This window comes from Arvicanthis niloticus, chromosome 14 (genome assembly GCF_011762505.2).
Source record: "Arvicanthis niloticus isolate mArvNil1 chromosome 14, mArvNil1.pat.X, whole genome shotgun sequence".
Taxonomy (NCBI): domain Eukaryota; kingdom Metazoa; phylum Chordata; class Mammalia; order Rodentia; family Muridae; genus Arvicanthis; species Arvicanthis niloticus.
The window spans coordinates 5,937,734-5,961,904 of NC_047671.1; the positions used below are offsets into that span (position 1 = coordinate 5,937,734).

The window sequence follows — 24,171 nt, forward strand, 5'->3', positions numbered from 1 at the left end:
TGTTCCAAACAATGTTGGGCTGAGGATTGAGAAATATAGTTTTTATCTAATTTGCCAAAGATACGATGTTTGTGCCTCATTATATAGTTAGGGTTTGAGATGAAAATATTTTTTCAGACAATATGCGTGTATTTACGTTGTAAACCATCAGGGCACACATGGTTGGTGTCACATTAAGCTGTAACAGGGCTGTATACATTGCCTTCTGTCCACTAGGATTAGAACGCACAGAATCTAACGTGGCTCAGGATGACAACACATCTTTAGGGACACATTGGCATCCAGAAGGCACATTTTATGACAAAAATTATTAACAAGATTTAATTTTTAGAAAAATGGAGTCTGATCATAGGTTTCTTTCTCTGATTCCTGTTTTGGGAATGGTCGGGGTAAGAAGTTTGTCAGGTTCACACACATGAGCACACACCTGTATGCATATGCATTGCACACACACATGAGCATGTGTTCTGTGCTCATGCCTGCAGCCTTTCTATTCTGCTGGTCCATATCTGTTCTTGTGGCCTGTGAGACAGATCCCTGCCCGGCTCCCGCGCCCAGCAGGACATACTGTATGTGTTCACACTGTCACGGGCTGCACCATCCTTCGAGGCTCGGGAAGGGCGGGAACGTACTAGCAAAGCTGTTTTGACACAAAAAGAAATAGCAGAAATGATGACTTGGAGTCTTTGTTTTAGTTGATGGGGAAAATGTCATTTATTTCTGTAAGTAATTGTGAAAGGAGAATTTTATACTGCAGTTACCAATTCCTGGCTGCTTATTCACGAGATTTCCGTGTTGGGGGGTGGGAGGGAGGGGCGAACAGATAATGCTGGGGGGGGGTCCCTGGAGAAAATGTAATGGGGGGTGACTTTGCTTCCTAGGTTCATCAGACTCTTTCTTTAAAAAACCTGTTAGGCCAGAAAATTATATCCATTCACCTTGCGCGAAGTGTCTTGTTCCCAGTTTCATCTGTAGAAATAGCAATCTCTACAAATACCATTCTGTATTCCAGGACATTTATACACATGAAAATGAAAGATTTTTAAGAAAATCGTAGCCTACATAAAACAAAAGATTTTTAGAAAAGTATTGAGTGTGGTGGAAACAAAGGTGCTGAAAAATAATTCCTCCAGCTGGATTTGAAAGTTCTCTCCTCCCCCCCCCCCCCCCCATGGAAAACCTCTTAAGGAAACATCTTTAAAGGCAATTCTGAGGATTCAAGGATAATAGTAAAACAAACAAACAAAAAAACCAGTGTAATTATTCTGATAAAATTTCATTCTCTGTCACGATAGGGCAGATCTAATTTGGTTCAAACACCAATATTGCTATTATTGAGATTTGCGGGATGCCGGGTGTTGTGGGACCATGTGCTTAGTTTCTGACCACGTATAGAACCCATCATTGGGTATGTTTGCTCAGGATTTTTGTTCTCAGAAAACTGGCATCCTTAAAGATAAAAAGGTTTCCTAGCATGGTACCCAAACAGGCTTCTTAGCGCTCTCACCACGTCCTGTTATCAGCTTGCATCAGTACATACTGTAATTGCCTAGAGATTGGCAATCCTTTAGCCAGTGTGTCTTAGAAAATAAGACATCTGACTTTATAATGGAGACTGCATTCTGAGATGTGCTGTGGTTTCAGAGACCATGGGGCCTGTGCTTCTTTCCCTTCCCAGTCCCAAGTCCCAAGACCCTCAGCTGAAGTCCATGGAAGGGAATTTTATAGAGGATGTAATCTCTGGGTTTCAGTGTGTCAGGGAGCAAGGGTGGTGGCTCAGGTGGTAGAAGTCTTCACAGGCTCGTCCTGCTTGCTGACGTGTGAGTTAGGGTAAAGGCCATTGGTCCCGAATAATGTTTCTTCTGTCTTCTACCAGGGGCATCCCACCTGTTGGTTAAAATCTACTGTTTATAGGGTTTCAGACACTCCCGGGCTAGGCATCCATGCTTTGTGGGCTACTTGTTAATACTGGGTAAATAGACTAGACTCTTCCTCTGCCTTAGGATGGGGTGGGGAGAGGTCTGTCCTTTCCAACCTGGGGAAATGACCAAGAACATGTCTTTCCCTGGTGCTTGGCTTTGGATTCCCACATCTTGAGTGAAATTTGATCTTGTCCAGCCAGAGAGCGTTCCATTGTGTACCCGTATATGTGTGCAGCTGCTGAAGAAACCCAATCCTGTCCCCCGGTACTGAGGAAGGCTATGCACCTCCCAGCTTTCTCAGTCCGCCCTAACTTGCCTCTGACCTTTCCCTCTTCTTTATCTTCCTGATATCATTGAGCATTGGGAAGCTTCTCATTGGTTTATGTGTGGTCCCTGCTACCCTGCTTGTAAAGTGCTGTGACTTCACCAGCTTGAGACAAAAGGTTAATATCTGATTTGCTTGTGGGCAGAGCAGGATCAGGCTTGGGATGTGCTTTCTTATTTCTAAGCTAATTTCAAATTGAATTCTGGGGCAGTGAGAGAAAGAAGAAATTGTATTTGTTTTAGGTCAGTTACCTATGGATTCCTAATTAAAATTGGAAGCTAGGGGAGGTCATTTTATTTACCGACCCTGTAGTTCTTAGGGATGGCTTCTACTGGGGCTTAAGTAAAGAGACTTCCGTTACAAGTCAAATGTATCGGCAAAACGATGTGTTAACAATCCCCACAAGCAACTAAAATTTGCAGAAGAGATAGAAATATTTTTGTCCGTATCACAGTGGAACAGAAGTGGCCTTTCAGCCTTGCTTGGCAGGGCATCAGCTTTCCTGTGAGAAATCAAAACCACGCTAGCAAATTAATGTATATCTTGCTTGCATTTTTATGTTCTTTTTCAGACTAGGAAAAAAAATATGTTTTGCCTGTTTTTGCTTTCTCTGCATTTTTCCCCCCTTGATAGATTCAGACTCTCACTAGAACCACCTGCTCTCTCCATGGCAAAGGTGAAGTTACTTTGCAAGCGGTAAATTATAAATTTGGAAGAAGTTGTGTTTTGCTGGCTTCTGTGACGAACTGAAGCCACACACCCATCCTTTAGGTGTGTGAGCCCCTTTTGTGAATTGGTCCCTTGGAGTAAATGTATTTTGATATAATGGCCATCTGTTCAGGAGTATCACGTTTGCCAGATTTTTTTTTTTTTTTAAAGTTTGGTGTAGATAAACATGCAATTTGGTCTGATTATAGTCTCACCAGGTGGTAATACAATAGCAAAGTTGGTGTTCACTGTAAGGCAGTCACCAAGCAGCGACTGAAGACCTGGGTTTTTTATTTGATACTCTTAAACATGTACTTTTCCTCACAGACAACTCTCCATGACACGGGCTAATGAGGAAAACAGAGCAGGGGTGGAATGAGCTGCCCCTCCCCTTGAGAGTTGCTGGGAGCAGCTCTGATTCCTACTTTGGGCTTCCCACCTTCCTTCCTCAGTGCTCTAGGGCACATGAAAAGAGATGGCCCCAGAAAATCTACTGGGCCACATGTCATGTCTGGTATCAGGACACTATACTGGGCCAGCTTCCATGAGGGTAAGCTGATTGTTACTTTCTTTCTGTTGTCCCAGGGCTAGGTCCTGTTGTCATATGGCTGAGCTGGGGCACCCTTCCGTAACAGCACAAGAAGAGTAAACCAGCTGGGATGTTAGTACATATTGTTTATTCTGTGTGTACATCTTTGGGGTGGAACAGAGATGTGCAGATGTCTTAGATGTCTTGGCGCCTTCTAGCCACTGTGACAATATCACAGACTGGGTGAGATTAAAAAACAATGAAAACAGTTTATTTTTCCAACTCAGAGGCCAGAAACCCAGGTTAAGGTGTCAGCAGGTCTTACCATCTGACCGTGTCCCTCTGTGCAGGAAGGGGCATGGCAGTATTCTGGACTTTCCTTTATGAGGGCACGGATCCCACTCCTGTAGCCTCCACCCTTGTGGCATAAGCACCTCCCAGAGTCCCTCCTGATTGATTCACCTGATGATTAGATTTCAAGGTGAATTCCAGGAGAACAGAAACATTCCAACCAAGGCAACAGATAAGCTTAATGACCATGCTAATTCTTGTAACCTTAAAGGCTTCTATATTACCATGATTTCACTTTGGGAAGAGTAAGGCCCCAAGGAGCAAATGTGTGTGTTGGCTTTACCTGTCTACTGGTATCAATAGGCCTTGAGTCTGTTTTCTCTCTCTCTTTCTCTCTCTCTCTCTCTCTCTCTCTCTCTCTCTCTCTCTCTCTCTCTCTCTCTCTCTCTCCCTCCCCCTCTTCCTCTCTCCCTCTCCCCCTCCCCTTCCCCCTCCCCCTCCCCCTCTTCCTCTCTCCCTCTCCCTCTCCCTCCCTCCCTCCTCTCTCTCTCTGCCTCTGCCAGACTGAAAGGCAGCTGGCCATCCTTAGCAGGGACCACAGTGGTCATAGGCCCAATCTATGTAAGTGCATGTCTGACTACTCTGGTTCTCTCAGCTCCATATCCAGGCATCCTGAGAGCACCCTTTTCTTGGATCACCACCAAATCCCAGGATCATTAGTTTGACCTGCTTCTGCATGACAGGTACTGCAGTTTGGGGCTGGTTCCCAGACCTCTCTAGGATCACCCCATTACTGGAACAGGCCCTGCTTTTGTGGCTACTAAAGTCAGGGTATGAGAAGTCCTTCTTGCTGTCAGACTGCAGAATCCAGGCTTGGGAACTCCTCATGGCCTTTATCCTGTGACACTGGCCACTCTTTTCTCTGTAGGTGCCGAACTTAGTAATGAAATTTCGTGGGTTTTGGATTCTTAGGGTTCTGGCTGGAGATGCCAGAACTCTGCTTATCTCTAGCATTTGAAAGTGGAGGTTCTCACAGGTGGGGCAGGGGGCTGGCTGGGTGATTAGACACTTCTTTGGAAAAGAGAGAGGTCTGAAGGGCAGCCTCAAGCCAGTAGGCAGATGCCTGTCCCTAGCTGTCACTCCAGGATGTGTGCCTCCTCGTGAGTCCTAGTGAAACAGTAACTGAGAATAGATGTTGTATACTAAAGCAGGAACAAGCGTGAAGTAGCTGAGAAGATGCCTCAGGGCATAAGGAACTGGAGGAGCATGGGATACAGGGTGAGCATGACGTCAGAGATGGAGGACCAAACCTGGCCAGCTGACCACCAAGAGACCAGGTTATCCTTTTGCTTGGCTGGAAGACTGCAGTTCTCTTCCAAGGGGCCACTGTGGGTGAACATGGAATAGAGTGACAGGGGAGGTGGCTGAGGGCATGCTGGACGGCCCAGAGGAGGGAACCCCTATGCTTAGGCCTGTACTATCTATCTTCAGCCCTGCGGATGGTTCAGCATTAAAGAAAAGTAGTAGTGATGAATGCATCCTTCTGACGGATGTCCCTCCCAGTAGGAACAAGTTATTCTCTGCTCTTGGGTCTTGTTGATGGCCACACCCAGTGGCTACTCAGGGAAGGTTACATAGCTGATTTCAGAAATGACCTGCAGCGGTTAATGTGAATCGAATGGAAAGCTTTGAAGAAGATTTTGAAAATATCAGTATTTATCAGGAGGTACGTCTGTCAACAGTCAAAAACCCATGCATTCGTTAGCTTGAAGAAACCACCATTAACCTTCCCTGTAAAGGGTTTTCCTGTTGTGCTGCCACAGACTTTTGTGTTCTGCCTTTGTTGTTTTTGGCTTTCACTGTATCATTAGGGCATGGTGTGTGTGTGTGTGTGTGTGTGTGTGTGTGTGTGTGTACACAAGTGCATATATGTGGGTGCATGCATATGCGTGTGCTTGTTAAGGCTGGAGGTCAATCTCAGGTGTTACTCCTCAGGATTTGTTCACCTGACTAGGCTAATTAGGCTGCCTGACAGGCGAGCCCCAGGGATCTACCTTTCTCCACCGTCCCAGCACTGGGGTGTTATGATGTGCACCAACACGCCTTACTTTTGTATATGGGGTCTAAGGACTGAATTCAGATCCTCATTCTTTCATGGCAAGCACTGTACCAACTATTCTAGAATATAAAAGGTATGTTCCAGAACATACTTTTATTGAAGCATTGAATACCCATTATTGAAGGCTTAGATTTGATGCAGTGCCGTGAGTCTTCATGCATGAAACCGTTGCTTCATTCCACACTGTCTTAGGCTACACACCCATGAATAAAGTTTTTGGATTAGAAGGTATCAAATTTTAAAATCACTCCCCCTTTCACCTTGAGAATTTGATATATTCTCTCTCTCTCTCTCTCTCTCTCTCTCTCTCTCTCTCTCTCTCTCTCTCTCTCCTGCTGCCTCATAGAAAGTCAGCCCTTACAGCTGTCTAAGCCACTGATGGTTGCTGCTTCTCATGTCCCCTGGCATGTGTTTGTCATACAGTTGGAGCCATTCTCTGTGCCTGATACACAGCACAGGCTTGGCTTTGGCCAGTGGCTTCTGTGAGGTAGGAGGAGCTTCAGGTTGGTGGTGATCAGCAGGCGTAGGGGACATGGAAGGCTTTGGTGGTCATAGGCCTTTACGGATGAAGTCAGGACCAGTCCTTTAGACTACAGTGGGACAGACTCAGGAGGCACAGAACCAGCAAGGGTATACTAGCACTGAGGTCTGTGGACCTCCACCACTCCCAGGAGAATATCCAGGGTAGAAGAAACAGAAGCCACTTCCGGCCTGGGGCATCTGCAGGGTGGATGAGTTAAGTGGGACAGAGAGAAATGTTGGCACCAACTTTGGCCCTGCTTTCACGGTGGGTGGTCCATTGTTCCCTCCCCCACCCTGACATACTCCTCCTGCTTTATTTTTCCCCTGAGACATAAGCTCTCAGGGTCAGGGACAGCACACCTTTTCTACAGCCACTTTCCAGAGAACAGGCAGTGCTGACAGATACCAGGTGGGGTGCTGTGGCCAGAGAATGGCCACTAGGGTTGAGAACCCTGTACTTTGTGGTTCTGTTCCATGTCCCCATGACACCGTCTGCCGTGCTGGCATTGTGGAATTGCTTATGATTTACACATCAGCTCAGTCTAGGAGCCGCTGCATGTAGGCTGGTTCCTTGGGAGGAGAAGGGGTAGGAAGAAGGTGGTATCCCTGTGACAAGGGGGCAGATCAGACATGTAGGATGACATAGGAAGGGGCTACCGATACCAGACACCTATAGTCTGGACCTGTACCCTTTACATGTTCCCCAGCCAGGACAGCCCAGCCCAGCTTCCTGTAAAGGAGTGGGCCTTATCAGTGGGCCTCGTGGTATCACAGATCTGGATATCTTGAACATTTAGCTCTTGTGAGCGGAATAAAAATGCGTGTGTGGCGGTCATCCTAGAATGCTGTGAGCCTTCCCTCTTCTAGGAGGGTTGTAGACTTATCTGTAGACTGCCCAGCACATGGTGCCGGTAGAGAAAGCCCGGGGGCCTCACAGTGTGGGTCATTGCTCACACTAGTGATGTAGCAGAACTGTACTTCCTGGTTCATTAGTGGAATAGGGACCAGGACCTGTATGTTCAGACTGCTTTGGGATTTTTCACAGAGGTGAGCTGAGGCTGGCTGTAGAATGGCAGTGGGCAGACATGTTCTGCAGGGCCTTAGAGGTCTCCATGTGGAAGATTCAGTGGTCTCTCATTGTGTGTGCATATGTGTGTGCTTCTGTGTGTGGGGTAATCATTCATGTGTGCGCTCACATACATGTGCTTCCATATGCATGTTCATACATGTGAGGGGCCTTATATAGGTTCACAATATGGTATGATCATGTATGTGCTATCACATGCATGCTTGTAAATGTAGATGACTGTGAATGGCATGTCAAGTATATGCAAGGATTGACCATGCATGTGCTGTCACATGTTCTCATATGTACAGGAATGATAGTGCTGTTCTATTGTGTTTAGTTTACACATCTGGATGACTGTTCATGTGCCCTCAGGTGTGTGATTGCATGCACAGGGTGACCATGCATACATTTGTAATGCATGTGTTCATACAGTGGGGTGATTATATGCATGTACTATCATTGTATGCATGCTCATGTATATAAAGTATGTGTGCTGTCATGCATGAGCTTACATATACTATGTGATTATGCATGCAATGTCATGTGTGCATATGTGTGTGTGTGTATTATATGGCAGTCATTCATGTTCTGTGAGTGCCTGCCCTGAAGCCTGGAGCCTTTCATTTGCAGGTGTGGAAGCTTCCTGGTCCTTCACCCACCCTGGCGTCTTCCCCTGGGGCACAGAGCTGTTCTTTGTCCCTCCTGTCATCCCTCTCTGAAAATGCCTGTGCTCTTTGCCACACTCCCTTAGGATCCAGCTCTGATAATGTGATAATGAATGATCATGTTTAATGAGACGCCCCTCTCGGGTCACGCCAGTGCATTTTAATAGGGGCTTGCTGGAGGATACCTTAACCTCGAATTTTCTACTTTCTCATGCAACACTAGGTCACCTAGTTTTTCTGTCAGAGAATGGGAGGGGGAAGGGAGAAAGAGAAAGAGAGAGAGAGAGAGAGAGAGAGAGAGAGAGAGAGAGAGAGCGCATTGCTCAAATAAGTTTAAGAGGTAGTTAAAAAAAAATGTCAGCACCGAGATCTGTCACACATCAAAGCATTTAAAATGACCTGAAGTAAGAATCAGGTTTTCCTTGGCACCTGTGTGTCCTTCAGCTTGCAGTTCTGCAGGCAGCTGTAGGCCTGTGGCAGCCACTGGGGCATGTGCTGCTACCGCCTTCATAATTAAAAACTATTAAGATGAAGTTCTCACAACATGAAAGTGACCATTGCAACCATTTTTAAAGACATAATTCAGTGGCATCTAGAACATTCTTGTTGCTGGGCTGCCATCCCCAATTTTCTAACCCTACGCCGTTTCTCAGCTTGCAAGACTGAAACTGTAGCCAGAGACATCACTTTCCCGTTGCCTCAACCCCACTTCGACCCTGCCTCCCACCACTCTCTGTGAACTTGACCGCTGTACAGACCTCATAGCAGGGCCCAAGACAGTGTCTGTCCTGTGTAACCAGCCTATTTTCCTTTGTGTAGGGTCTTCAAGGCTTGCCCGAAGCCTTTTTAGGGTCAGGGGTCAGTGTTTTCCTCTCTAGGACTAGACGATGCTCCATGGTATGGATGGCCACATCTGTCCGTATGATGAACGCTCATCTTATTTCTTCCTTTAGCTGTGGTGTGTGATGCTGCATTGGGTATCGGTGTGTGGCAATGGCCTTGACCACCTCTGAGCAGTCTTTCATAGGTAACACTGGGTTTTGTCCTGGCGGCAGACTCGTGTTGTGATAAACATTTGTTTTTAGTGAAAACTGTATTATTATTTTTTTTTACTGTGTCCCACAAAGGAATATTTTTACTTATGGAAACCATAGAATATCACCTTGGAAATACATGGGTCTGAAAAGAGAGATGGGTTCCTCCTAATTTCATCAAATGTGCTGTGTAGAAATCAAAGAGGGCTTGCAGGCCCAATGAGGAATAGCATGTGGGATTACTACTGTTCCCGCAGCAGCCTCTAACCAGAGTGATATCTTTGAGAAGGGGTGATGCTTGCCTGTAATGCTAACATCTGGGGGGGGGGAGGAAGAGGATCAGGAGTTCAAAGCCAGAATTGGCTACTTGTGACCCTGCTGGAAAGGAGGGGAAAGGGAAGGAAAAAGGGAGGAAGGGAGGGAGGGACAGAGGAATGGAGGGAAGAAGGGAGAGAAAGGAGTGGGGGAAACTGGAGGGAGGAAGAGAGGAGAAGAGAGAGAGCTGAGTTAGAAAGGGCTGTGTGCAGAGGCTTCTGTGCTGAGAGAGCATACTTTGTGAGAGGACAGTCTCAGTGTGGTCTTATTCCTGCTTGCTGAGGCCCAGTGGGCAGGCACATGGAGTTGAAGTTGAGGTGGCCTTGTAGGCTGGGAGCCTGGCTGAAAAACATCTTTTTAAAGATCACCTAACTGCTGGGGAGGCTGCGTCCTTGAAGATGATTTACTCCTCTGACTGTGGGTCATTTTTCTCTCCTAGCTTACGTTCCCGAGGAAGAACTGAAGGCAGCCGAAACAGATGAGGAGCACGTGGAGGATGGTGGGCTGTCTCTGGACATTCAGGAGAGCGAATTCGTGTGCAATGAAGAGACAGAGATCAAAGAAGCCCAGAGCTATCAGAATTCCCCTGTCAGCACTGCCACCAATCAAGACGCTGGCTACGGATCACCCTTCAGTGAGGGCAGTGACCAGCTGGCCCATTTCAAAAGCTCCTCCTCCAGAGAAGAGAAGGAGGAGCCGCAGTGTCCAGACAGTGTCTCCTACCCCCAGGACAGCTTGGCACAAATCAAAGCCGTATATGCGAACTTATTCTCAGAGTCCTGCTGGTCTAGCCTAGCACTGGATTTAAAGAAGTCCAGCTCTACCACCAGCAACAACGATGCCAGCCAGAAGGAGAGTTCCATGCCTACCCCCACACCCCCTACAAGTACCGCCAGCACCGCCTGTACCACGGCTACCACAGCCATTACCAGCTGCAGCACCAGCACGAGCCACAGCAGCGCCACCAGTAACAACAGCAGTTCGGGGTATGACTGGCACCAGGCTGCCCTGGCCAAGACGCTGCAGCAGACCTCATCCTACGGCCTGCTTCCTGAGCCCAGCCTGTTCAGCACCGTGCAGCTCTACCGTCAGAATAACAAGCTGTACGGCTCCGTGTTCACAGGGGCCAGCAAGTTCAGGTGCAAAGACTGTAGCGCAGCCTACGACACATTGGTGGAGCTGACGGTGCACATGAATGAGACAGGGCACTACCGAGATGACAACAGAGACAAGGACTCTGAGAAGACCAAGCGGTGGTCCAAGCCCAGGAAGCGGTCCCTCATGGAAATGGAGGGGAAAGAGGATGCACAGAAGGTGCTGAAGTGTATGTACTGTGGGCACTCCTTTGAGTCCTTGCAAGACCTCAGTGTCCACATGATCAAAACAAAGCATTACCAGAAAGTGCCTCTGAAGGAGCCTGTGCCAGCCATCACCAAACTGGTCCCTTCCACCAAGAAGCGAGCGCTCCAGGACCTGGCATCCCCTTGCTCCCCAGAGCCCACGGGCATGGCCACTGAGGTTGCACTGAGTGAGTCGGCCAAGGACCAGAAAACGGCCAACCCGTATGTGACTCCAAACAACCGTTATGGCTACCAGAATGGTGCTAGTTACACATGGCAGTTTGAGGCCCGCAAAGCCCAGATACTCAAGTGCATGGAATGTGGCAGCTCCCATGATACCTTGCAGCAGCTCACAGCCCACATGATGGTCACTGGCCACTTCTTAAAGGTGACAACCTCTGCCTCCAAGAAAGGAAAGCAGCTGGTGCTGGACCCTGTGGTGGAAGAGAAGATTCAGTCCATCCCCCTGCCCCCGACGACTCACACCCGGCTGCCTGCCTCTAGCATTAAGAAACAACCGGACTCTCCAGCAGGCTCTGTAGCCTCCGAAGAGAAGAAGGAGCCGGAGAAGGAGAAGGAGAAGGAGAAAGCCCCTCCGGCAGCTGGGGATGCAGAGAGAAAAATCAAAGAGGAGACTGAAGACACCACTGAGAAGTTTGAGCCCACTGCCCTCTATCAGTACCTGCGTGAGGAAGACCTAGATGACAGTCCCAAGGGGGGAGTAGATATCCTAAAGTCACTGGAGAACACCGTGTCCACGGCCATCAGTAAAGCCCAGAATGGTGCGCCCTCATGGGGTGGGTACCCCAGCATCCACGCGGCCTACCAGCTGCCAGGCACAGTGAAGCCAATGCAGTCAGCTGTGCAGAGCGTGCAGATACAGCCATCTTACTCCAGCAGTGTGAAGTCACTGTCCTCCACAGAGCACAATGCCCTCCTACACTCCCCAGGGAGCCTCACGCCCCCACCCCATAAGAGCAATGTGTCTGCCATGGAGGAGTTGGTAGAGAAGGTCACCGGCAAGGTCAGCGTCAAGAAGGAGGAGAGGCCCGCCGAGAAGGAGAAGACCTCTCCTGTCAAAGCCATCTCCCCTGTGGCAAAAGAAAATAAAGATCTTCCTAAGTCAGAGGAGACTGGGAGCAAGCCGCAGAGGAAGGGCTCAGATTCAGAAACTGGGAAGGCCAAAAGGGAGAGTACAATGGATGCTCACACCCCAAATGGCACAGAGCCTCTTAAAGCCAAGGTCACCAATGGCTGCAGCAATCTGGGTATTATCACGGACCATTCGCCGGAACCCTCTTTCATCAACCCGCTAAGCGCTCTGCAGTCCATCATGAACACCCACCTAGGGAAGGTGTCCAAGCCCGTGAGCCCCTCTCTGGACCCACTGGCGATGCTCTATAAGATCAGCAACAGCATGCTGGATAAGCCTGTCTACCCCACGACCCCTGCCAAGCAGGCTGACGCCATCGACCGCTACTACTACGAGAACAGCGACCAGCCGATTGATCTGACCAAGTCTAAGAACAAGCCACTGGTCTCGGGTGTGGCAGATGCTGTGTCCTCGCCTCTGCGGGAGAGCGCCCTCATGGATATCTCAGACATGGTGAAGAACCTCACAGGCCGTCTGACTCCCAAGTCCTCCACACCCTCCACGGTGTCAGAGAAGTCAGATGCGGATGGGAGCAGCTTTGAGGAGGCCCTGGACGAGCTGTCACCTGTTCACAAGAGAAAGGGGCGCCAGTCCAACTGGAACCCACAACACCTGCTCATCCTCCAGGCCCAGTTTGCCTCCAGCCTTCGAGAGACGGCAGAAGGGAAATATATCATGTCGGACCTGGGTCCTCAGGAGAGGGTGCACATCTCCAAGTTCACGGGCCTCTCCATGACCACCATCAGTCACTGGCTGGCCAACGTCAAGTACCAGCTGCGGAGGACAGGGGGAACCAAGTTCCTTAAGAACCTCGACACAGGGCATCCTGTTTTCTTTTGTAACGATTGTGCCTCTCAGTTCAGAACTGCCTCCACGTACATCAGTCACCTGGAGACGCACCTGGGCTTCAGCTTGAAGGACCTCTCTAAGCTGCCGCTCAGTCAGATTCAAGAGCAGCAGAGCGTCTCCAAAGCCCTCAGCAACAAGACTCTGGGCCCGCTGGGGTCCTCCGAGGAAGACCTGGGCTCCACATTCCAGTGTAAGCTCTGCAACCGAACTTTTGCGAGCAAGCACGCAGTAAAACTGCACCTTAGTAAGACACACGGCAAGTCGCCGGAGGACCACCTGATCTACGTGACGGAGCTGGAGAAGCAATAGTGCGCAGGTGTGGTGCAGGTGGCTGCAGAGTATTGCACTCCTTCTTGTGCTGCACTAGGCCCGGCCTGAGCCTCTGAAATCAGTCTCTCCTTTGTTGCTGACCTGCCTATCTGGACTTGGTTTTTCTCACACATATTTTGTAGTTATATTTATATGCTCTTTGTCTGATCTGTGCATGTTATTTTTCTTTTTTTTTTCCAGTGAGTCAAAGTCTGACCTTTATTTTCAGCATCCGTTCTTGTTGTTAAGCTATCTTTTGTAGGAAATAGTGGGGGCACGCTTTGGAGACATTGTTTAGCAGTAAAGAAAAAGATACAAATAGCAGTGATAAAGAGACATCCTAAAAATTACAAAGTTGCCATGACAATAAAGGTTGCAGGACCTGGTAGTGTCAAGTTTAACCCTTTGAGGACTTTATCTCTGTGCCTTTCACTCAAAAATTAAAAAAAAAAAAATTAAAAAAAAAAAAAAAAGAAAAGGGGGGAAAGGCGCTTAAAGGCATTTCACTCAGATCAAAAGCTGTGTCAGACACAAAACTTATTTAATAATTAAAAAATGAGCTTTCATATGCAGGACTGGTTTGCGACAAGACATGCATGCAGCGGTTGGAGACAGAAAGCTGTCTAGGACTCACGGGGTTAGGAAGCCACAACTTTATATGTTCAAAACAAAACAACGAACACCCCAGTCGCCACTATGCCCAAACCCTCTCTGGATGCTGAAAAATGCCACTTTTGGCAAAAAAAAAAGTATGCAAGCTTATTATTTAAAAAAAAAAAGTGTAAAAAAATGCTATTTCTTTTTTTCCTGTAAAATACTGCAGTTTATAGTTATTTACAAATGTAAGCTTTGTTATCAGCTGACCTTTCTATAGCGTGATGCATTGGTAAATGAAAAATAAAAACACAGAAAAAAAAAACCAAAAAAAAAAAAAATGGGGCAAATGTTGGATCCTTTCCTTGTAAATTGCCAGCATCAGCTTCTACACGCCTGTATGTTACATATCATATCATTTTAATCTACCCAGCTTTCTTTGTACCTTCTGGCTGTATGCTCTCTCTTTTAACTTTTTATATTGTCATTTTATATTAAATTTCTGTGTATATAATGTAAAACCACAATTTTTGGATAAAATTTAGTTCCTGCAGCTTGATTTAAATAGAGAAAATTTTACCTGCACCTGCATCTTCTCAGATGCATGTACTCAGAGGAACTATCAGACAAAAATAAATAAATAAAAAAAAACAGAGCAAGTAGTGCACTATTAATTATACATTTTGATGTCCCGTCATTAATATTGTACAGTCCATTTTGGTTCACACAATTAAATCCACTGTTTTCTCAAATGTAAAATAAACCCACACGCAGTTCTTGATTTACAGAGATTGTCCTGGCTGTTGTTACTTTCCCTTCGAGATGTTATTCCAACCACAAGAGGTATTGCTTAGGCGATCAGCCAACAACAGTTCTATTCAGACGCATCATCCCGTGATGTGTGCTGACATGCTTCATTCAGATGAGAAGTATTACAAGCTTACAGGTGATAATTAAGGAGTTTACTTCCACTGGGTGTCAAGGATTCCCAGAGTTCAGTCCTTCCATGTTTGGTCCATTGATAGGCCGTGGTGATTCTTCCAGAGAATCCTTCAGACTGTTAGACACGGTTGCCACCAGCTTCTTTTGTACATCTGGGAGCTTCCTGACAAGGTAGCAGGCTGGGCCTCGTGCAGCCCAGGTCCTGGGGATCTTGGATTAGTTCTGTGTGGCTGACTTGTGTTTTGTTTAGTATTGTCTGGCAGTTTTTCCGTTCCGTCATTGAATGGAGTTCTTGTGTCACTTCCAAGGGAAATGAGTGCCCTACCCAGTAGAACCAGCACTGGACCTGAGGTGTCACGTCTCCGCTCCTAGATACCTGAACTGAACCTGACCCTCTTTCAGCAGCTGGCAACGTCAAGACTCCTGGTCTCTTTCCTCAAAACACTTAGTAACATAAGGATTTTTTGTTTGTTTTACTTATTTGCTTAAGTCTCTATAAAATTATATCCCCAGAAAAGTAAGAACTCACACTGTATACAGAAATGCCTAAGCAGCCACAATATTTTGATGACTCCCTGGCTTGCTCTAAAGGTGAGGGTCCATTCTGTTTCTGCTAACGGCTGAAGGAGGTGGCACAGGGCAGGCCTGGCCAGTCATGTTGGCACAGGGATGCTGTTGAATTTTTCTAACTTTTTTTAGTTGGCGAATAGCTGTTCCATCCATTTAGACACACCACTGGGTAACTATGAACATTAGGCTGAAGGTTGATACTGGAACAGCAATCAGGCCTGTGATACAGGCAGACATGGGATCCTTGTAAAACCATGTCTGGTTGATGGATACATTTTTAAACCTCAAATCTGCAAATGTTTGCCCATGTAGTAAGAGCTGTGAAGCTGCAGTTTAATGGGAGGTGAGAGTTCTGAGGAAGAGCCTGCTGCAGACAGTCCCAGAGTCAAAGTCACATGCAGCTTAAGTTCTGAGTACCACAGAGCAAGACTGAATTCGAGCTTTCTGAGCACTTTCTTTCTTAGTAGTTCCTCAGCTTGTTGGTGCATTGTTATATTGTTACAGTGTACATTGTTACATTGTTACAATGTACATTGGTACATTGTTACCATTCCAGTTTCCCAGCTGGTGGGCAGACGTTTTCTCAACACCACAGAGAACACAAACCCAGTTAAGGCTACTGAGTCCCTCTAGAGTACCAAGTCCTACTGTGTGCTCCGCTCATGTAAGCTCATTCCTTCCTCATAGCTCTGCACCAGGTCCCTAACTATCAGCCAATCACAGCAAGGGGCGGGCATTTATCCTTTTCACATGGCTTGTGATGGACTGAAGTTGGACTTTGGACTCTGGAGTACTTATTGCAGTGGCCATGCTCTGCATTACCAGAGAACAGGCCCCAGGGGGAAAAGATCTGATTTGGTCCCTGGAAGAGGCCATGGAGGTTTTCTTTTACAGGGTGAGGAGATAGAGCCTAGCCCTAGGAAAATGGAGTGGTGATGTTGAGCCTGGGTTGGTAAGCAGTCATCAGAGCAGACACGCTACCATGCTTCCAGCCACCTCCATCTGTGGCTGCAGCAGGTCACAAGCTTCGGTGACTTTATCTTCTGCTGGATCTGAAAATAAGCCAAAATGATGTTGATTGTGAGTTTACAACTGGAGTTGCAAAGAGGATGCCCGGTGACCTAGAACCTCAGCTAGGTTAGAAATAGGTTCAGGGCTAGAGAGCAAGCTCAGTTGGGAGAGTGTTTGCCTTGTTAGCAGAATATCAGAGTTGGATCCCCAGAGCCAGGTTAGAGAAGTCAGGCATGGTATGCATAGCTATCTGCAGAGCAGGAGAAGAGGAAACACAGGTCCTCTGGGCTCACTGACCACCTACCTAGCCTCCTGCTGAGTTCCAGACCAGGGGAAGACCCTGTCTTATAAAACAAAGTGGAAGGTGCAGAAGGATGGGATCCACATGTACATACAGGTACCCACATGTGAGCATACGTATGTACACACGTAGACTGACTCAGGTTAGTCTAAATCAAAACGCCCACAGTTTGAAGACTTAACAGGTCTGCTTCTTTCACTGCGCTGGGGCAAACACACACCATCTTTTATCTGACTCAGAATCCATGCCTCTGTGCACCATGAGACCCTGTCTCTCCCATCTCCTCCCTTATCACTGAATGAGCCCTGAGCTATTGGAGAGCAGGGTACCTGTACCCTTAGGATGTGGAAGGAATCAGAAAAGATGGCTGGGAGCCGCTCACTCGGTCCAGTGTTCTTGCTAGGTCAGGCTGGTGATTGTGCATATACAAAAATAATTGTGGTTTGCATTTTATCTGCAGTTTAACCATGAGGTTTAACAACTAATTAAACACTTCCCTCCTTTGGATGTGGGATGTTAACAGCTTGAGCTGTGTCTCTGAATGTGGGCTGCTGTTATTTAGTCAGTATTTGAAGTGGGATGCAGCCTGTGAAATGATAGACAATAGTTTATATAGGAGAAACTAACATTTAGGTAGTGTGCAGAAAAAGGCGTGTTTAAACACTTCAAGATGTATGTCTCTTAGGGCTGGGAGATAGACGGGAAAGTGCTTGTTGAAAAAGCATAAAAACCAGAGTAGCTCATCTCCAGAACCTATGTAAAAATGCCAGATGTGTGGTCATGCCTGTGTAAGCCCAGCCACTGGGGAGGCAGACACAGGATTCCAGGGGCTCACTGTCCAGCCAGTGTCACCTAATCTATGAGTTCCAGCCCATTGCAAGGCCACACCTCAAGGAAATGGATGAGATTTCTAAGGATGACACACTTACTTATATGCATATGTTCACATACAAATGAACACAGCACACACACACACACACACACACACACAAAGTTTATGGCTTTTCATTTCTGTGACTAATAAGCTTTAAAAAGCTGTTGAACTGGTCACTGTGGTACACATCTGGAATCCAGCCCTGAGGAGGCCAAAGCAGGTAGATCTCTGAGTCAGAGGCCAGCCTGGTCTACATAGCAAATTCCAGGCTAGCCAGAGTTACATGCTAAGACCCTGTCTCAATTTTTTTTTTAAAGTAAGCTATTGTTATCAGACAAATGCATATCTTAGCCAGTTAGCCAGTTCCAAGAAACCAGCACACACAAATAATGGTGGGTATTTTTACTGAGGCACATTTTTTGTTGCTGTTATTTATTAAAATTTCTTAGAAGACAGCAGATTCTATTGAAACTAAACATTGAATTAAACACTTAAGAGACATGGAAGAGTTTTTTAAAAATAAATTAAAAGAACTTGTGCTGGGTGGTGGTGGCGCACGCCTTTAATCCCAGCACTTGGGAGGCACAGGCAGGTGGATTTCTGAGTTCGAGGCCAGCCTGGTCTACACAAGGAGTTCCAGGACAGCCAGAGCTACACAGAGAAACCCTGTCTCAAAAAACAGAGAGAGAGAGAGAGAGAGAGAGAGAGAGAGAGAGAGAGAGAGAGAGAGACAGAGAGAGAGAGAACTTGTGCTCTTACTTAACTCTGATGACACTGACTGAAGTGACAGCTCACCCCAGGAAGTGTGAACAACAAAAACACAAAAGGGGACAAAACCACTGTTTGCAATTTAGAGAGGATCACTGCTAACATTTTAGTGCATCTTTCCCTCAATGTATTTCCACAAAATAGAGGTCACACTGAACATAATTCCTTGTTTTTCTACCTCAACAGTTAGTGGATTGATTTTTATCTTCCTGATTTTTTAAAATACTGATTATTTGAAATCTTATTGGCATATGCCATACACAAGCGAGTCCCCGATTGTTACAAATTTAAAAAGCAACCCCTAGGTTTATTTTTAGATTTTCATTATTCCTCTTAATATTTTTGTAAATAGCTCTGGTCACTACCTTTAAACCCAATACCTGGAATTGAGATTTCCCTCACAGTGTAGTGAAACGTGTGGTCAGATCATCCACAGGCAAGCTTGTGGAGCTGCCCAAAAGAAAGACTGTCCTGCTTTCTCTGCTTTCTACATAGGGGAGGATTTTATTTTATTTATTTATTTAATTGGATATTATATTTTATTGAATATTAAATATTAATATATTATTTTTATTGGATATTACAGTTCAGATTTTATCCCCTAATCCTCCTTCCCCCCACCACCCAGGAACCCATCCCCCTCCTCATGCTTCTATGAGGATGTGCCCCATCTACCCCCCCACTCCCACCTCCCCACCCTCGAATTCCCCCCCACACACACACACACTCAGTGTTCATCCTTCATGGGACCTAGGGGAGGGTTTTAAACTATTTTGGGTATTTTCACTAATTGTCTAACAATATTTTAATTGAGAGTACTTACAGTATTTATTGTCTATTGAAGCTATTTAAAGGAAATGCATAAACACACATGGCTTTGGGCATGCTTTCAGGTGGATTATAACTTCACTTAAATTCAGGCAATTAGCTTTACAGACACCTCAATAATGTGGAGAAAAAGCATCCCCCAAGTTGCCTCACTCACCTGGGGACTGAGGGCCAGCTTGTGGGCAACTGTCTCAATCTCAGGCACCCATTTCTATTTTACCATATCTCATTTGTTGGCAGAGTGCTTATCTGGCTTCCCCAAGCCCTGGGTTCCAACTCCAACCCTGTACAAACTGGGTATGTTGGGATAGGTCTCCCACCCTAGTGTACAGGAAGTACAGGCCAGAGGAGCAGAAGTTTAAGGTCGTCCTCAGTTACACAGTGAGGCAGGTAGCCTGGACAAGAAGATACTCTGTTTCAAAGATACATGTCCTGAAGATGGATTTAACATGGATTAAAGTATGAAGCACTGTAAACAAAATCACCATTCAAGGAAAATTTTCTTTGAAAACTTGTTTGACCAAAAATGACATTAGTAGCAATGGACCGGGGACAGGAATATTGGGAGCACCAGTTTCTAAATAGATAAACAAGGAAACCCGTTCTGCATAAATAGAACAGCCAATCATGTCCTAGTGACTCCAACTCAGCTGGCTTTCCCAGAGGGCTGTCACAAAGATCCAATCAGGCCCAACATGAAAACACCTTTTTCTTTCCCCAATCAGTAAACATTCTCTTTATAATACAATTTAACTAGTTTTTCTTTTTTAGAGTGGTCAGGTTTCCACAGACCGGACATTAAGAATTTCCTTTCTTCTTTAAAATACACCAAAAAATGCAGTGTGAAACTTATATTCTAGAAAAACAAACAAACAAACAAACAAACAAACAAAAACAAACCAAGGAGACTTTTAAATCTGTTATGATCAGGATAGGTTAAAGTGATGCAGTGAATACTCTTTGTATGTGTCTGTGTGTGTACCGTTACATGCATGTGCGTGTGTATCCTCACCCTTGTGGAGGGAGGGCAAAGGTCAATGTCCACTGTCTTCCTCCATTCTTTACTTTTCTCAAGACAAGGTATCTTCCTGAACCTGGACTTCACTTTGGCTAGACTGGCTGAGCTCCAGCCACCTACATGTATGTACCTCTCAGTACTGGGATAACAGTTGGGTACCACCGTGGGTACGTAAACTCAGGTCCTCATGCGTACATGGCACTTTCCTGGCTTATCCGTCTCCACAGTCCTCTAAGGGACAGCTTTCTTGATATGTTTCATGACATTCTACCCAGTTTATATCGATTAACTATTAATAAATCACCAACATCAAACATTTTAAATATCAAAATAACAGATGTCAGAATCTGTGTTCCGATCTGTTAACTTGAAAGACTAGTGCCACAAACCCCTGTATTGTAGTCATTTGTGAAATGCTTCCTCATTACATAGACCTAGTTTTTATTTTCAAGGCAGCGGACTGTCCTCTTGCCTCGTTCCCTGTGCCTGCTCCATGAGAGACATGGAGTTCACAAGTCGTCAGTGTAAAACTGCAGGGTCCACACATGTTCTCAAGGAGCTTTTACTGACGAGGACTGTGAGCCCTTGTGTCATGGATTGGTGGGACCAGTGACTACCTCTCATGCTGTGTCTGGCACATTGGTTGGGGACTTGTTCGTTTTTCTCTGCCATTCCCGCACCAATGATTAGAAACTGGTGGCATTAAAATCTGAAGTAAAATTTCAAGAAGTCTGAATGAAAGGACTGTGTTCACATGACAGAGGGCTGTGAAAAATAATTTAAAAAAAACCCAAGGACATCTAAGTAGTAGTTCTTTGCATGGTGAGGGCATTCTTAAACTCAAGTGAATATTCCCCTTTAGTTCTGGGTAGATGGTTGGAACCTGGCAATAAATGACATCTTATTTGTTGTCATGGAAGCATTGTAATACCCTCCTAGCAAAATCCTTTGAACAAAACAAAGAAGGCTGGCACAGGTGCAGTTTCCCAACTCTATACTGCTCAAAGGAAAGCAATAGATTTATAAAAGAGGTACCAGGCAACCTACCTCTTACTTTCCTTAAAATGTGCACCCGTAAAAACATCACCATCCTGGTTTTGGAGGCACCTAGAGTTTTGAGTTCTACTGAGCTGCTTGCAGCAGCTGTATTGGACAAGTGGAGTCTGCCTAAGACGGGAAGTGGGCTGTCTCCAAGCTGGTTTTGAAGTCCCTCCTTTGCCGATGGTTTCCATGCTAGGAGAATGATCTCACTGCATTGTTTTGACATGAATAGATACATGAACTTAAAAAAAAAAAGTCTTTTGGTGTGAAATTGGCAGTATGCTTGCTTGATGCAATTCTGGCAGATACGAGTGGGATGTGTTCATTTTTTCATGTTTCTCCCCAAGGGCACAGCTGACCGCTCCTAAGCTTAATGTATTAAAGACAAAGTCAACTATTTATCCTGGTGCAGTAAGAGCTGCCCTTAAAGGCAGCTCTATCTAGGATGCTTCGGATTAAGAAAAGAAAATGCTCCCATATTCTGGAGCTGAGGAGCAAGGGGCGGGTGCTGTAAAGAGCAAATGCTCCAATAGCTGGTAACCCACGGGGTCAGGTGTCTTCTGATCCCATGGGCGGAAGGAAGAGAAACACTGGCTTCGAGTGTCAGATGGAGCACTTGCTCTCTCTAGCACCCTCCCCTTGCTCTCCAAACACCACAATGCAGAAGTGTTTTCTTTTCCTAATCCAAAGCACCCTAGATAGTGCGGCCTTTAAGGACAGCTCTTACTGCACCACAGTAAATATGTTTACTTTGTCTTTAATGCATTAAGCTTAGGAGAGGAGAGGAGAGACTCTAAGAACGGTAGGGCAAGTGAGAGTTAGGAGAACAGAATTGTACACAAGTCAGACAGGCTGGAGAGCCCTGGATTGTGGGTCAGAATTCACCATGACCATTGTTATTTTTTAAAGTTCATGGTGGCATTTTGTCACCTGCAGTGGAAGGAGGAAAGAAAAGTGAATGAATGGTCACCAAGGAGAGAGAAGAAGAGGGAAAGAACAAAGTTGGAATCAAGTCACCGATCCAATGAAGCATCTGGTGAAAGCAACAGGTTTAGCTCTGCATCATGGCAAACATGACAAAGACTGTGCATGGGTATTGGCTTGGAGAAGGTGGCATTGGGTCTGTGACCACGAGATAATGCATGTTTGGTGGACAGGACACACCTGATATACCACGATGGGCGAAAACTAAGCTAAGCAACTGGAAGGATCCAGACCTGACAGCTGTAGATGGTTTTGGTATGTCAGTCGGTAAAGAAAACACCAGCAAAAGGGAATTGGAGCGTGGCCTGTCTAGGGTTAAAGATCTTTAAGCTTTAGAGAGAATGTATAAAAGAAAACTCTTTCTGAAATAATTTATGGAAATGCTGTGCTCCCTTTGAAGGCTCCATGTCACTGTGTGGCACTACGCAGTGTTCTCTTTCTTCACCTGTCAGGCAAAGACCACCTCGAAGAGTCTCACTGCTGATTACTAGTTAATTGTCATTAATAAGTGACAACTGACATTATGGGGGCTTAATGCAGAGAGAACAGAAAAGAGCCGCAGATATTCTAATGAGCTGACTCCTACGTGCCCTCTATTGTTGTCGAAAATGAGGAGCTGTCGTCATTGTTCAGGAGATGGGCTTCGGCTGCTCTGGAAATATTCTCTCTAATTTCTTTATGCATAGATAATTCCCGGTGCTCTGTATTTCTCTCTCTCTCTCTCTTCGACCCCCTCTCCTTTGAACACACATGTACACACACATGGACACACATGGACACACACAAATACACATGGACACACACATAGATACATATGGAGACATACATAGACAAAAATGGACATGCATGCACACACACATATGGTCACACATGTACACACATGCACAGACATATAGGCACACATGCACATACACATGGACACACATACACACACAAGGCCATACATGTACACACATGGACACACACATGGGCACACATGCACGTACACACGGGTACACACATGGGCAAACATGAACACCCATATGAACACACATGGACACACACATGGGCACACATGCACACACACATGGACATACATGAACACACACATGGGCACACATGGACATACACATTGATACACACATGGGCAAACATGAACACCCATATGGACACTCATGGACACACACATGGGCACACATGCACATGCACATGGACACATGGCACACATGCACACACATTTGCACACATACATGGGCACACATGGACACACAAAGGAACACATGCACATGCACAAGGGCACACATGCACACACATATGAGTACACATGTGCACACATGAACACACATGCCACATGCACATACCCAAGAGCACACATGCACACACAAATGGACACACATGCACATACACATGGACACACTACACACACAAGGCCATACATGTACACACATGGACACACACATGGGCACACATGCACATACACACGGGTACACACATGGGCAAACATGAACACACATATGGACACACATGCACACACACATGGGCACACATGGACACACAAGGGCACACATGCACACACATATGAGTACACATGTGCACACATGAACATACATGCCACATGCACATACCCAAGGGCACACATGCACACACAAATGGACACACGTGGGCACACATGCACACATTTGCGCACACACAAATGGACACACATGCCACATGCACATACCCAAGGGCACACATGCACACACCAATGGACACACGTGGGCACACATGCACACATTTGCGCACACACAAATGGACACACATGCCACATGCACATACCCAAGGGCACACATGCACACACCAATGGACACACGTGGGCACACATGCACACATTTGCGCACACACAAATGGACACACATGCACATACACATGGGCACACATACAAGGACACACATGCACACGCACAAGGGTATGCATGCACACATATGGGCAGACATGAACACACATGGATCCACTTGCACACACACATACAAGGGCACACATGGACACCTTTTCAGCCTTTCCTCTGGGAACATTTGAAAAAGAAAGAGAGGAAGAAAAAAGAGAGAAAGGAAGGAAGGAAGAAAGGAAGGAAG

General features: G+C 46.1%; 1 protein-coding gene across 3 annotated transcripts in view; it reads left to right on the plus strand.

Moving 5' to 3' along the window:
* Tshz1 (teashirt zinc finger homeobox 1) overlaps positions 1–14,531 on the plus strand; it is a 73,793-nt gene extending 59,262 nt beyond the window's left edge. The window contains exons 1-2 of one of the 3 annotated variants that reach the window (XM_076912348.1): positions 3,448–3,505; positions 9,939–14,531. In XM_076912348.1, coding sequence (XP_076768463.1) covers positions 3,463–3,505; positions 9,939–13,150 — 3,255 coding nt within the window. In that variant the 5' untranslated portion in view covers positions 3,448–3,462 and the 3' untranslated portion in view covers positions 13,151–14,531. Of the gene's footprint in view, positions 1–3,447; positions 3,506–9,128; positions 9,178–9,938 lie in introns of those variants that run through there. The other 2 variants (XM_076912349.1, XM_034518078.2) reach the window with 2 other exon arrangements.
* Positions 14,532–24,171: the final 9,640 nt, after the last annotated feature.